At 40.5% G+C, this 13480-nt stretch overlaps 1 protein-coding gene across 4 annotated transcripts in view; it reads right to left on the reverse strand.

Annotated features, from left to right (window-relative positions):
• The window catches only part of NRK (Nik related kinase), a 125042-nt gene that overhangs the window by 44058 nt on the left and 67504 nt on the right, over positions 1 to 13480 (reverse strand). For all 4 annotated transcript variants that reach the window (XM_075573321.1, XM_075573320.1, XM_075573319.1 and 1 more), the window contains 6 exons: positions 12813 to 12944; positions 10026 to 10093; positions 8241 to 8341; positions 6197 to 6303; positions 5190 to 5305; positions 3862 to 3955 (listed from right to left, as the gene is read on the reverse strand). In XM_075573321.1, coding sequence (XP_075429436.1) covers positions 3862 to 3955; positions 5190 to 5305; positions 6197 to 6303; positions 8241 to 8341; positions 10026 to 10093; positions 12813 to 12944 — 618 coding nt within the window. The remainder of the gene's footprint in view (positions 1 to 3861; positions 3956 to 5189; positions 5306 to 6196; positions 6304 to 8240; positions 8342 to 10025; positions 10094 to 12812; positions 12945 to 13480) is intronic.

Consider the following 13480-nt stretch of genomic DNA (forward strand, 5'->3'; position numbering starts at 1 on the left):
ACTGTTATCAGAAATCATGCGGCACGACCTGGTTATGCCCAGGAAAATAAATCGTGAAATGTTTTGGATAACGTCCGCTGCATCTGTATGTGTTTCAAGACCTTTCTGTATGTTTCGTATATGTTCACTCATTCAAACTTTCAGAGTTCGTGTTGTTCGCCCGACATATTGTGTTCCACAATTACATGTCATAAGGCACACTACCCCTCTGCTGTAACATTTTCTTGTTTCTTTGATGGCCATTTTTTTTACCAGTGACATTGGACATGAATTCCTTGATTTGGCTTGGTTGTGTCGTATTACTGTACATCGGCATGCCCTGCGACCTGTACATCTATAGAAACCTTTTGATCCTCCCGCTAACCAATTTGTTTTTTTCTCTGTTTTCCGAAAACTCTGTACCAGTTGTTGCTTCAGATTCCTTGCCCTTGAAAAGACAATCTTTGGTTTATCTGTTGAGATAGTTTTCAGCAGATTGTCCCTCCGCAATATGTGCCAGTGCCTTCCCAGAATTTTTTCGATCTGTTTTGACTCACCATTATATTGAGTAATAAATGGTAAAAATTAATCAGTTTCCTGTTGTGTTTTTTTTGGTTTGTATACCAGCATCTCTGACCTCTCTATTGCATTAACTTTGTGAAGAGCTTTTTCTTGTATTGCCTTTCTATAAATTTGTTTTTAAGCGACATAGCATGATCACTGAAATCGTCTGTCTTGGAGCAGTTTCGATTTAGTCTGTGAAACTCTCCATAGGGAATATTATCCAGCCAATGTTTCTGATGGTTGCTAGTTGATCACAGGAAATTGTTACAGCTCACAAGTTTTAAAAAAAGTTTTTTGTATGGAATGACCCATCTTCAATTTTAATTTCCAAGCCCAAGAATTCAATTCTTATCTTACTCTGATTAGATGTACATTTTAGGTTGCACTGGTTATTGTTGATGTATTTGAAAAAATCTTCCAAAGTGTCCCCCCTTCCAAACAATGACAACGTCATCAATATAGCGTCGCCAGAGCACCAAGTTCGCGCCGAAGATGTTATTAGACCAAATGTATTGGTCCTCCCACCAACCCATAAATAGGTTGGCGTAGCTAGGAGCATTCAGACCTTGTAATAGGGTTTTTACAGGGTCTAGATGGTGTGGCAGGATGACCGTGGTTAGTGAGGAGACAACACGACTCTTCTGGTGAAATAATATGCTGGTGGATTTATTTGTCCAAAAGTGTAACCAAAACAATGGGTACTCTGTCCCTTTAAGTGCAATAAACATAAACAAAAACCTATCCCCGGTCGGGGAACTGAATAAACAAAAGTGCAGGCTATCTACCTGGCTGGCTAGCTAACCTAGTCCAGCCCAACAATGTTCAACAACACCAGTTGGCTCCTTACCTGGGAGCTTTATTCCCCCTTGGGACAGGATCAATCTGAGCAGCCTGTGTCTGTCTGTCAACACTCCTCTGTCTTCTCTCTCTGCCTGAGAGAGACTGCTGCTCCAGAGGCATTTCCTCTTCCTGTTTTAAAGCAGGTGAGCTAGCTTAATTTGAATCACCTGTGGACTGTTTAATAAGCTGAGTTAACCCCTCGTCTACTGGAAAGCAGGCATACTGCCATCTCCTACTAATGTATACAGAGTCAATGACCCTGTCACAATGGGTATACCATCACAGTGAGGTTTGATTTAGCTAACATAGTGTTTTCCAACATTACATCCCTTTACCTTTCGCTTTTTTCAGATTGAGTTAAATACCTATTTCAGGGTCTGGATGGGAGTCAGGCTCCATTTAATGTCACTTCATTGGAAGCTGACGCAATGTTGTGCTACAATAACGTGACGTTACGTCTGTGCTGATGAAATAGACACCGGCTGTTATTTTTCCATACCATTAGATTAGTGGATATGTGATAGTCTCGGGGGGACAATCACATCCATTACTGGTTTAGGTAATGTGTGACGTTATGAGCCTTGATTTAACGGAGCGCTGCTGATCTGGCCCTAAAGAATTGTAACCTGTTAAATAAATAATGAATTTATATGCAATATGGGTCATTTAAATGCAACTGGTAATGCTCCGCGGAGTTCATAGCAAGACCTCGCTTTTGTATTCCGTTTGATTTTGGCGTGACGCAGGTTTCTTCAAGCATAGTGTACTGCAGCATTAAAGAACTCTTTCAGTATAGCTTAAAACAGGAAGAAAAGTAAGGAGCTTGGCTAAAGAGTAAGTAGAAAAACAATGGCGCGCATGTATCTCTAATGATTTTAGCAAAGGAAAGGTAATACTGTGGAGTTTACAGCGTGTACAAAACTGCTGACATTTGCACTGTGACTTCTCCTGCAGTTTGATGAGAAAACCAAGAAACATTGGCAATTGTGCTTCTTACATCTGACACTAACCTCAGAAGGGCAGAGTTAGGCCTGGGACATAGTGATTTTCTCTGTGCGGAGGCGTGCTGAGGCTCATGGAAAGCGGTGCTTTCCCTGGCCTTACACAGCGCGCCGTCCGTGGGCGTGTCGGGGGCGGGTCTGGGGGGCGGGCCAGTGACGTCATGGAGCTGGTTCGCCCTCATTGGGCGAACTGCTCACGTGACCGGCCCTGCGCTCCGACGAGCGCCAAATTTCAAAACTCCGTCAGACACACGCTTCCCCAAGCATGCGGACGTGTGCGCGAGCCCCTGCTAAAGCCGCTCTCATTGCGGCTGCAGGGGCTCAGTGCCGAGCAGCAGCACGCCTCAGCACGGAGAGCGCTGACCATGCCCGAGGCCTTAATGTCAACTCACACATGGTTCCTCGATGCAAAGACGAGACAAATGGCAAACCACCGATACGTTGTTATTATAATGCAAAATCAGCCTCCCTTTTCTCCCCCCCCCCCAGTTACGTGTAGGAAAATGCATGCACAGCCCCATTTACTGCCCAGAGAAGCATGTTGTGCCTCTCGATAACTACAAGGTCCCCTACATGCAGAAGCTAAAAGTGATCATCTTGAACATATGATATGAAAGAGTGCACACATGATGATTCAAGGCAAATGGACGGTAAATGATTTGTGCATATTAGTCTAATTAAACCATCTTAACCATTTCAAAAAGTGTCACACAACCCCGGTCTACAAACTGACAGAGATATCGGGAACATCTGCTTCCCACTTCTTGAAACTGCGCACATAAATTAACAATTGGTGCCTCCCAGCGGCAGACGATGTGTGCAGTCCCTGCTGTTTCCTGGGGAGAGATTGTCAGGGCTCGCAAAGCATTTCCCTGCGTTAACTTCCAGTCGGTTTCAATGCAAGATGCACTCTAATCTTGTACATGAGATGTTATATGTCTTCTGTCCCACAGTTATTGGGCTTTAAACATCGAGAGACAACTTTCTCACTTGTTACACACACAGCTGTTGCATTTGGAGTATGAAAAAACATACCATTCTACTTTTTTCCAAAAAGGAGGTTAAAATGACTACACGGACATAAATTATTCAGTGGTGTCATTTACCAAAAAGTTGTGACGATACTGTGCAGTGTGGGACTCTTCTGCATTATCTGAATGCACCAAGCAAAGCTGCTTCTAATTCCAGCCCCTTTTACTGTGTCCCCTTCTGATGCTACCGTATAAAATATCAATATGAGACAACTGTTCTGCACAAATTAACTCGAGTGATACATATTTTGATTTAACATTTGCACTGCTCCTCGGCTTTTTACAGTAATTAATTATTTTTATAGTGCAAAAAAAAAAGTACTTTTCAACGGGAGTTGCAAGAAATCTTTAACCCCCTCACTGCTGGTTGATGAGTCAGACCCCTCCGGCAGTGAAAGATTTGTTAAAGCACAGTAAGAGGATTTTAGTTTTCTGCATGTTATTACCTTGTGTTCACATACGTTGCTTTGGGGTTTCACTTTAATTCCATCTGGAACTCTTGTCCTTGACAAGTCTACCATTCCATTGCTCATTGGTTGCCTGGTAACAGAACCCAATTAACCAACCGATGAGATGAATCACAACATACATTTTTAAAAAGGCTTACTATATATTCCTACTGCGATGTGTTGGTAAATGAAACAGGTTTCATATGCAGAATATTTAATTGAATGTGTCCTCATACATTTATGTGCAAATAATTTAGCTGTAGTTGTAGTAGATGACAAAAGCAAATATGGGTGCAGAAAATAAGTAAATAAATCATAAATAAAACATTGACATATTTGAGAAGTCCTTTTTTTCACCTCCATTTAAAATGATGTACAGTACAATACTGCACATACAGTAGTACCAAGTCATACAAGCTTGAATGGGGTGTGGTATTAAAGCTGCAGTTAAAGCAATATCCTACATGTGTGTGTATTTTTTTTTTAAATAAATCAGTTATATAATATGATAAAATACTTGTAGCATTTAAAAAGAAAACATTTTAAAGACATTTTTTAATGTATTCTAATGTAAAAAAGCATTGTTGTTCCTATAGCAACCATTTACAAAGTCACATCCCTTTCCCCTTCTGAAACAGCATCAACTTTTTGAGCCCCGCCCTCTCTCTAGCAGTGAACCATTTGAATCTAGCTCCTGCCTGGTCACATGATCTTCCTCACAGAACTTTGGCTGTCAGTGCAGCAGAAGAGGACCCAAGATGCATTTAGTGAACCCCAGAGCCAAATCTTCGTCGATCGATCACATGAGAATGGATCGATCGGCAACTTCGCTAATCACTTGTCAGTGTGTAGATTGTATTAATGCACATATTGAATGTTTTTTTTTTGTTTTGTTTTTTAAACAACAGCTTGAACTGCATATTTAATTATTTCTACTTGGTGTACAACTTCCAATGGGACCATCAACATCATTGAGAATTATGAATAATTAGAAACATGGTTGGATTCAGGTGTGGCAGCAAAGAGACACTAACCATTACCCATATTGATTACCACAATCATATAAAAACTTAGTTCTAAGTGACATTGTGCATAAAAATAGGACCCCAGAAACCGTGGCATTGTTTAATGGTAGATCTGGAAGGCGGGGGGCACGAGAAACTGCATAGATACTGTACACCAACCTGTGCGTCTTCAGGTATTTCCACTGCAGGTAAAAAAATCACCTGGGTGCTTAAAAAGTCTTCTGAATTTGCAGTGCTGACGCTTGAATATTGACACTTTCCCTATAGGAATATTATTCTAACATACAAACTAAAGCCAACCTCTTTTTCTGTGCATCTTCATCACTGCTGCCAATCTCATCACTGGAGGAGGAATAATAAGATACTTTCAAGTATGCGCCGCTACTGTCTTTTCCTTTGGCGGACAAACTTGGACTCTAGTATAAAAAAAGAAACGTACAAAAATGCTTTAAGTACATACAATTTCCCTAGCAGGCTGTATAATGCATTTCACTAAAATGTCTCTATATTTAGTTACAATAACTTGATCGTGTTACATTCAGCCAGACTAGACATAGAGTGAGCTTTTATCGCTATTATTAATACGGATTATGTTCATATTGTTTTACAGTACTTGTTTTGTTGTTGTTGTGAGCTGCATATTAAACCCCTTTACTCGTTAGTAGGGTTGCCAGGGGACGTCTCCAAAAATACTGGACACAATTGTGAAAGATGCGATGTGCTCAAGAGACACACACACACCTCCGCTCCATGCTGTTACCTCTCCTCCTTGGCTACACCCCAGTCTCCTGACACCTTCTCCTGATTGGCTGCATAAACCAGCAGCAGCCAATCAGGATGGAGGAAGCTGCCCAGTCCCCTATTAACAGCCCTTCTCTCTCCCTGCGCAGGGAAATCCCGAAGCCCCCCCACCCTCCTCCAATCCGATCACGTCACTATGTCCAGAAAGGTAATACATACGGACCCATACATGCCCAGTATTACCTCTCATTTTTTACTGGACAGTGTGTCCAAATACAGGACAGTCCAGTCCAATACTGGACACATGGCAACCCTACTCGTTAGGGTTAAGTTACAAGGGAAAAGTTAATCACTACAATTATTTGATAAATGTACCGGGTTTTTGCCATTTGTAAACGGCAAAAATCCTGGTGTGTTCTGGTGTAACACCCCCTTAGTAAATATGGTCCTAAATCTCTTTGCTATTGGAGGGGGGAGGGTAACACCATGTTCTTTCACGATGATATATCAATACGTTTCTCATTTATTATTACTAAACTTGCATACATCAATGATAAAAAACCTACTGCAATGTGTGGGATGGCTGGATGTGGCATGGCTGGATGTGGCCTGTTTTCGGGTTTCCGGCATTGCTGAGGATGATTTTGTAACACTTGGCTCTCCTTGGATGACCCTAAAATAACCAACACTATTTAATTACATGGAATTCTTCAGATGTTGGGAAAGTATCACATTGTTTCTTCAACAAAACCATTGTTTTATATTCTAGTATGTGCTCATTTGCATGTCATTTCCCAGAATCCCTTGCTGCAGTGGAAGCGCTGTATGCTGGGCGATAATGGGGAAAGATAGGGTTGCAGACCTGTCTAAGACATGCAAATGAACATACAGTAATATTTGCTATATATATATATATATATATATATATATATATATATATATATATATATATATATATATATATATATAAACAATGCCAAGCTAAGGAACACAAATACAAAAGGGAATCTAAAATGTTACAGGTTTCCCTTATGTATATTATAGGTGACAAGTGATGTAGCCTTTTGTCCATATGTAGTGTATCATTTCCGCTTGATACACTGTCTCCAGTAGTGTATGCCATATATACCACCAGGACTATTGTAAGTAATAGAGATCTTACTCTTTACTAGCAGCGTAACCTTAATATTAAAAGAGACGTACGGTTACATAAAGATAATAAGAAAGCTTAACTGTACGATTGCTGGGACTTAACAGAGAAATCCCATTGCAGCGTTTTCAGCTCAGCCCTTTTCTCAGTATAAATCCATTTATCTCAATACTGAAAACAGCACTGGTGCGGAGAACATTAAGATCGATTTGCAAGCATCAATTATTTTTTAAACCCTATCCTTTTGCTGCAAACATACAGCAAATTTCAGAGTGCTAAATTGGTTCTGCTAGGTATTCTTAGAAACAATCTGCAACAAATGAATCCATTGAGTTACCCACATATAAAGGGGGTTCAGGCACATTTAATGTGTGCTGTTGACAATATGTTGGAATATTAGGTACATTTCAACATCTTTATGAGAGTTACAGTTCCTTAGGCAAATCCACTATGCATTTGGCTAGAGGGAAAACATGAATATTTCAGATATTTGCCTTGGGCAAATTGCACACAGAGGAGTGAAATTAAAATAAGCTGTCAGCAAATCATCAACTATTGTACTTAGGAATTCCTGGGTGCAGTGCAGATGTAATTACTGCTGCAAACAGTACAAGTTATGATCAAAAAGGTTCACAGAACATAGGTGTAACCAAAACTGATATAAAATGCTTTTGGCAATGTGACAGCACAGTTTCACATCCTGTTTAAATAAACTCCTGCATTTTCTATTTATTACTTTTATTTGAAATATAAATCATAAGATAGATTCCCTGCTGAGGGATCAGCAGCAACCACCTGTAATAAAGTATTACTGCATCCGTCATGTGTCCTTCTGTTTGAGTGACAGTCGGTCTGCAAGAATGCCACCTGTAATTGCAATATTGGACTTAAGTGCAGTGTCACTTCAAAATGAAATCATTAGAAGTGAACTATTCTGTCTATATTATCCAAATGCCACTCGTTTAGATGATAGCTTCCTGGCAGCTGCACTCTACACACTTAATATGTAAGAAGTGTTAAACATACAACAAATTGGAGTTTTTAGAAGAGGTTTGCAGAACAGAACTACGAGTATATCTGAACAATATCCTCTCAACTACCACACGCAGAACTTATCACCTGAGATCTGACTCAAACGGTTGATTGCGGTCCCAATGTTCAACAAAGTATCTGGCCGCTCCTCCTTCCCTTAGCGTGCACCTCACAACTGGAACAATCTACCGGAGACTCTCAAAGCCACCACCAGTCTAAGGGGCCTATGCTAGGAGCTTAGATAACTAACTCATCGAGCTTTTGAAGTGAAACTTCTTAGCGGACGGTAGGTCATTGGAAAATCTCATTGGGTAAAACGGAAGTAGCATACTGCGCATGTGCAGACTGGGGCAGCAGAAGGAGGGCACACGTTCTCTGCACAGACCTCAGACCTACAGAATTGGGATACATGAATGACAAGGAATCACCTGGTTTTAATCTTCCATCCCATTGGCTACTTCCAGTTGAACTTGTGCTGCTCTTGGCTTTTTCGGGACGCTCTTCCCTGAGAGATTGCTGAAGAAAACCACTAATGGGGAAACCAAAAGTTTAGCTTAATTGGCGGTGGAAATCCCCCTTGTGAGTTAATGTAAAATTTGACAGATATATAATGTAATGCAGTTGTCTTCTACACTTATGAGATATTTGGCTAACCATAAATTTGCAAGTGTGAAAAGGAAAAGAGGGTATATGTTTCTTGCAGAACATACAACATTGTAGCTGAATTGGTAAACTGACCAATATTTATTTTCATTTATCAGTGTCCAAATAAAGATATTCACTCATATTAGTGCTGCCACCGATCTCAAATCATAGAAAAAAATTACTGAATCCCATTTTTATTTACAATTTAGGTGTAAAATGTATAAATAGGACAGTGGTCTCCAACTCTTTTTTTTTTGGTTAAGGAACCCTATAATTATATTGTGAAATTCTGGGGAACCTCAACCCTCTCTAATAGCGTCTGAGATGACATGCATTGTAAGGAACCCCAAACCTCTCTAAAAGGACAACAACTAAACTGATTGACACGGGGCCTCAGTAGCTCTCTTACCTTCTCTTGCGCGATCTCTTCCAGCCAGTATCCCTCCTCATGGCGCCGCAATGTCAAATGTTGTCGCTTTGCCATGTAACGGGACGCCACGTGAAATCGTTAAGTCACACGGCATCCCGTTGTCATGGCAATGTGACACCACATGACGTTGCGGGGCCATGACGAAGGACACTCACCGGAAGAGATGGTCGCCGGAGAAGGTAAGAGGCCCCACACAGAGTCCTTTTATTTTGTTATTTTGTTAAACCCTTTGGCCAAAGCATTTATAAATTTGGCTTTGGCCAAAGGGTTTAAATCACCCTTTTCATGAGATTATTATTTTAGCCTAATTGGTAGGAGCGCAGGAATCGTTCTTTTTGTTTTTCTCTATGTAAGGCCTATCTTTTTACCAGCAGCAGACTCCTATAGGGAGGAGCGCGGTATTATGTACAGTTTCTCACAAATATTAGGCCATCTTTTCCTTGCTGCATACTCCCATAGGGCATTAAATATAGTATCACTGAAACGTCATAGAGGTAGGTTTATTGGCTCATCTGCTTTACATAGCAGTTACTGAGCCCCTACCAATTTTCTAATTAGTGCAGGTATAATACACCCCAGGGTCAGTCTGGACATCACCCAATATTGAAGAGTAGGTGAATGTATAAGGCTGACAGATAGAAATATGTGTATATTTTATCATATTCATTTAATGGAATTTGTGCACCCACATTTTACCTCTACAGTAAGGTAAGTATGACTGACTTTGGCCAGATTTTATTTGCACTACTCATATAAGCCTTCAGGGCTTTGTCACATTTTATCACTGGTTCATGGGACAATTATTACATATATTCAGTGTAGGTTCCTGCATACGGCTATGCCTTGTCATGGCATGCAGGCTTATAAATGCTTTGGCCAAAGGGTTTAACAAAATTACCCTTTTTCATGAGATCACTATTTTATTTTAGCCTAATTGGTAGGAGCGCAGGAATCGTTCTTTTTGTTACGCTCTTCTGTGTTGAATCTGCCTTTTCAGAGGAAGTTGGAGTTTGTTTTTGGTGGAAGATAAAAACAAACAAAACAAAAAAAGCCTGCAGATATGTTTTCTAATAGGCTCCCTTCTGTCAGGCCTCTGATTATTCGTAATATTAATATTATCTCTGTAGCTTCAGCTTACCCAGATGGACATCTTTGGTGGCCTGGGATATCCTTGCTATAAAACTTAGATGTGGTTCTCTCTGGAACCTGAAAGATTCAAGAAAACCACAGTTGTCATCACAGCCTCACCCTAATGACAAACGTAACCCTTCCACTAGCAGAGGGACCCCAAACATCTCCCCACTGCATTGCTGGGCCCTCGGTCAGCAAAACGGGTTTGCAAACATGCACATGTAGCAGATATACTAAAACACATGGAAATAAATGTATAGCTCAAGTATGATGATTAGTATTGTATTGTATGTCTTTATTTATAAATATACATAGCGCTTCACAGTAGTAATACATGTTGTAATCATATAAATAACAAATAATATAAATAACAGGTCATGGGAATACAGGCAGTCCTCGTTTTACAACGCTTCGCTTTACAACAAATGGCTTATCCAACGCTGTGCAATGCATACCTATGTTCATTTTTACAACGCCAAAACGGCATATCCAACGCTCTTACAACGCTTTGCAACGTTGTGTATGTGTGTATATATCTATATATACACATAAACAACGTTGCAAAGCGTCGTGAGAGCGTATATATATATATAATATTATACTATATAATATACTATATAATATATTATTTATTATGTTAATTTATATATATATATACATATATATATATATATATATATATATATAATACAGTGTATACACTATATAATGTATGTGTGTGCTGCATATCTTATTGTCTGCGTAAAATATTTGGTGTATTTTAGTGTTAAAAATGCCTTCAGGAACGGAACCTTTCATTTAAACAGTGTTCCTATGGGAAAATGTGTTTCGCTTTACAACGTTTCGCTATCCAACGCCATTTTGAGTAACACATTGTGTCGGATAACCGAGGACTGCCTGTAAGTGCTTCAGACATAAGAGTAACATTAAGGAAGAGGAGTCCCTGCTCCGAGGAGCTTACAATCTAATTGGTAGGTAGGAGAACGTATAGAGACTGTAAGATGGAATTCTAGTAAGTGCGTCTGCAGGGGGCCAAGCTTTATGTATCATGTGTCCAGGATTATCCACAGTGCTATTCATATGCTTCTTTAAGCAAATGTGTCTTAAGGTGGGTCTTAAAGGTGGATAGAGAGGGTGCTAGTCGGGTATTGAGGGGAAGGGTATTCCAGAGGTGCGGGGCAGTCAGTGAGAAAGGTTTAAGGCGGGAGAGGGATTTAGATACAAAGGGGGTAGAAAGAAGACATCCTTGAGAAGACTGCAAGAGTCGGGATGGTGCATAACAAGAAATTAGGGCTGAGATGTAAGGAGGGGCAGAGGAGTGTAAAGCTTTAAAAGTGAGGAGGAGAATTGAGTGTGAGATGCGGGATTTGATCGGAAGCCAGGAGAGGGATTTCAGGAGGGGAGACGCGGAGACAGATTTAGAAAAGAGTAGAGTGATTCTGGCAGCAGCGTTAAGTATAGATTGTAGGGGAGACAGGTGAGAGGCAGGAAGGCCGGACAGCAGGAGGTTACAGTGATCGAGACGGGAGAGAATGAGGGCCTGAGTCAGAGTTTTAGCAGACGAGTAACAGAGGAAAGGGCGTATCTTTGTGATATTGCGGAGGAAAAAGCGACAAGTTTTAGAAACGTTTTGAATGTGAGAGGAGAATGTGAGAGAGGAATCAGTATAAAATTAAGGAACATAGCTCCAAATATATTTATTTGTAGTATTATCTATCTAGATGAGGGGTGGGCAACGCCAGGGTATGATAAGCATGACATCAATTAGAAAGGACTCACTAGGTCAGGAGTGGCCAACTCCAGGTCTCAAGTGTTACCAGCAGGTCAGGTGTTAGAGATATCCCTGTTCAGCACAGGTGGCTCGATCAGTTGGTAAGTCATTGATTGGCCAACACCAGTCCTCAAGGGCCACCAACAGATCAGGGTTTATGGATATCCTTGCTTCAGCATAGGTGGCTCAGTCTGAAGCAAGGATATCCTGAAAACCTGACCTGTTGCTGGCCCCTGAGGACTGGATTGGCCCACCCCTGATCTATATACAGTACTGCATGTCCCCTCTGGTAACTGAAGGGGTCAAAAACAGAAGATGTTTGTATGCCTCTGTTTTTTTTACAGATTCATAAAAATAGCTCCTTCATATCTCCGAAATGAAGACGTGTATATCATGTTTACAGAACATCCGGAGTTTCTGTTTTTAATCTCTGCTCCAGTCTGTTTGTACAGCTCTGTAATCCTAATAAGTTTGAAGACATCATTTCCCACGGTTGGCCGCATTTTAGAGATATTTAGATGCTGTCGCAAAGATTTATTCCTGCGTTTTTTTGCCAAGCTGAGAGAATAGATGCACGTTTCTATTTTGTGATTTCTAGAACCTGCATTTCTTCTGCACTGTGGTGACTTATGTATTTATGTTACCGATCTGGGGTGAAGCCAACGATTAGCCAACAAAAGCGTTGCAGAAGTTTGGAAAGATTGTAATAAAATCTAATATAAAAAAATATTTGAAATGCTGAAAATAATGTTTTAATGCAAATAATCTGAATGCGCAGCAATCATGTCCCTGGTCCCTCCTTGTTTCAGGACCACGACAGACCTCCATGCAGGCTTTAGCTGACCATTTATACTAAGTCACTGTTTTTTTTGAGGACTTGTTTTAATGGCATATGTCATCCAGAATTAACCCCTTAAACGTGTCACTGCCATTGGTTCATCCCAGTGCAATGAGGGGCTGAACGTTTTAATTTCTCGATTTGCCCAGCAGAGAGGGGAAACCTAATTAAGATGTGTTTTCTACCTTTGGGGGCTGTTCTTCATGTTGTAGTGAGTTCCAGAACACATCATCTTGTCCAGGGGTCACCGGAGTTAGGACCATGTCAGACAGCGAGCTGCTGTGGTGGTAATCTCTACTGGAGCGGAGACTTTCATTCTTTGTTTAAAGGAAGAAATCCAAAATCCAAAGATAAAATAACAATGCGGGATCAGATGAGAAACTCATATTTCCAGCCTTGCCTTTATGAGCTAGGCATATTTATGTTAACCTGTTCATAGATTGTCTTAGAGAGATGTAGAGAAAACAAAATGACAGTATCATGACAGTAAAGCTTCCTGCTACGTTTGTAATGGAACTATGCAGCTCAGAGGGACAAACTGGAACTGTTCCCATCAGCGTGAATATTTTTAAGCAAAACCCCTATACATAAAGTTGTAAAACAAAGAACAGATCCTGCGCTCCTACCAATTGGGCTAAAATATATTAATATTGTATTGTATGTCTTTATTTATACAGCGCCAAAAATGTACTCAGCGCTTACTAGTGAACTGTTTACGTTTAGAACCTCAGTCTGTGTAACATAGGAGACATGTGGTTGCATCTTTTGATCAAAACATGATTCAAGCCGCCACCCTCGGCACGGTAACCTCCGTTTAGTAGGAACCTACACTGAATATAATTAAATAATTAAA

Source organism: Ascaphus truei, chromosome 16 (genome assembly GCF_040206685.1).
Source record: "Ascaphus truei isolate aAscTru1 chromosome 16, aAscTru1.hap1, whole genome shotgun sequence".
Taxonomy (NCBI): domain Eukaryota; kingdom Metazoa; phylum Chordata; class Amphibia; order Anura; family Ascaphidae; genus Ascaphus; species Ascaphus truei.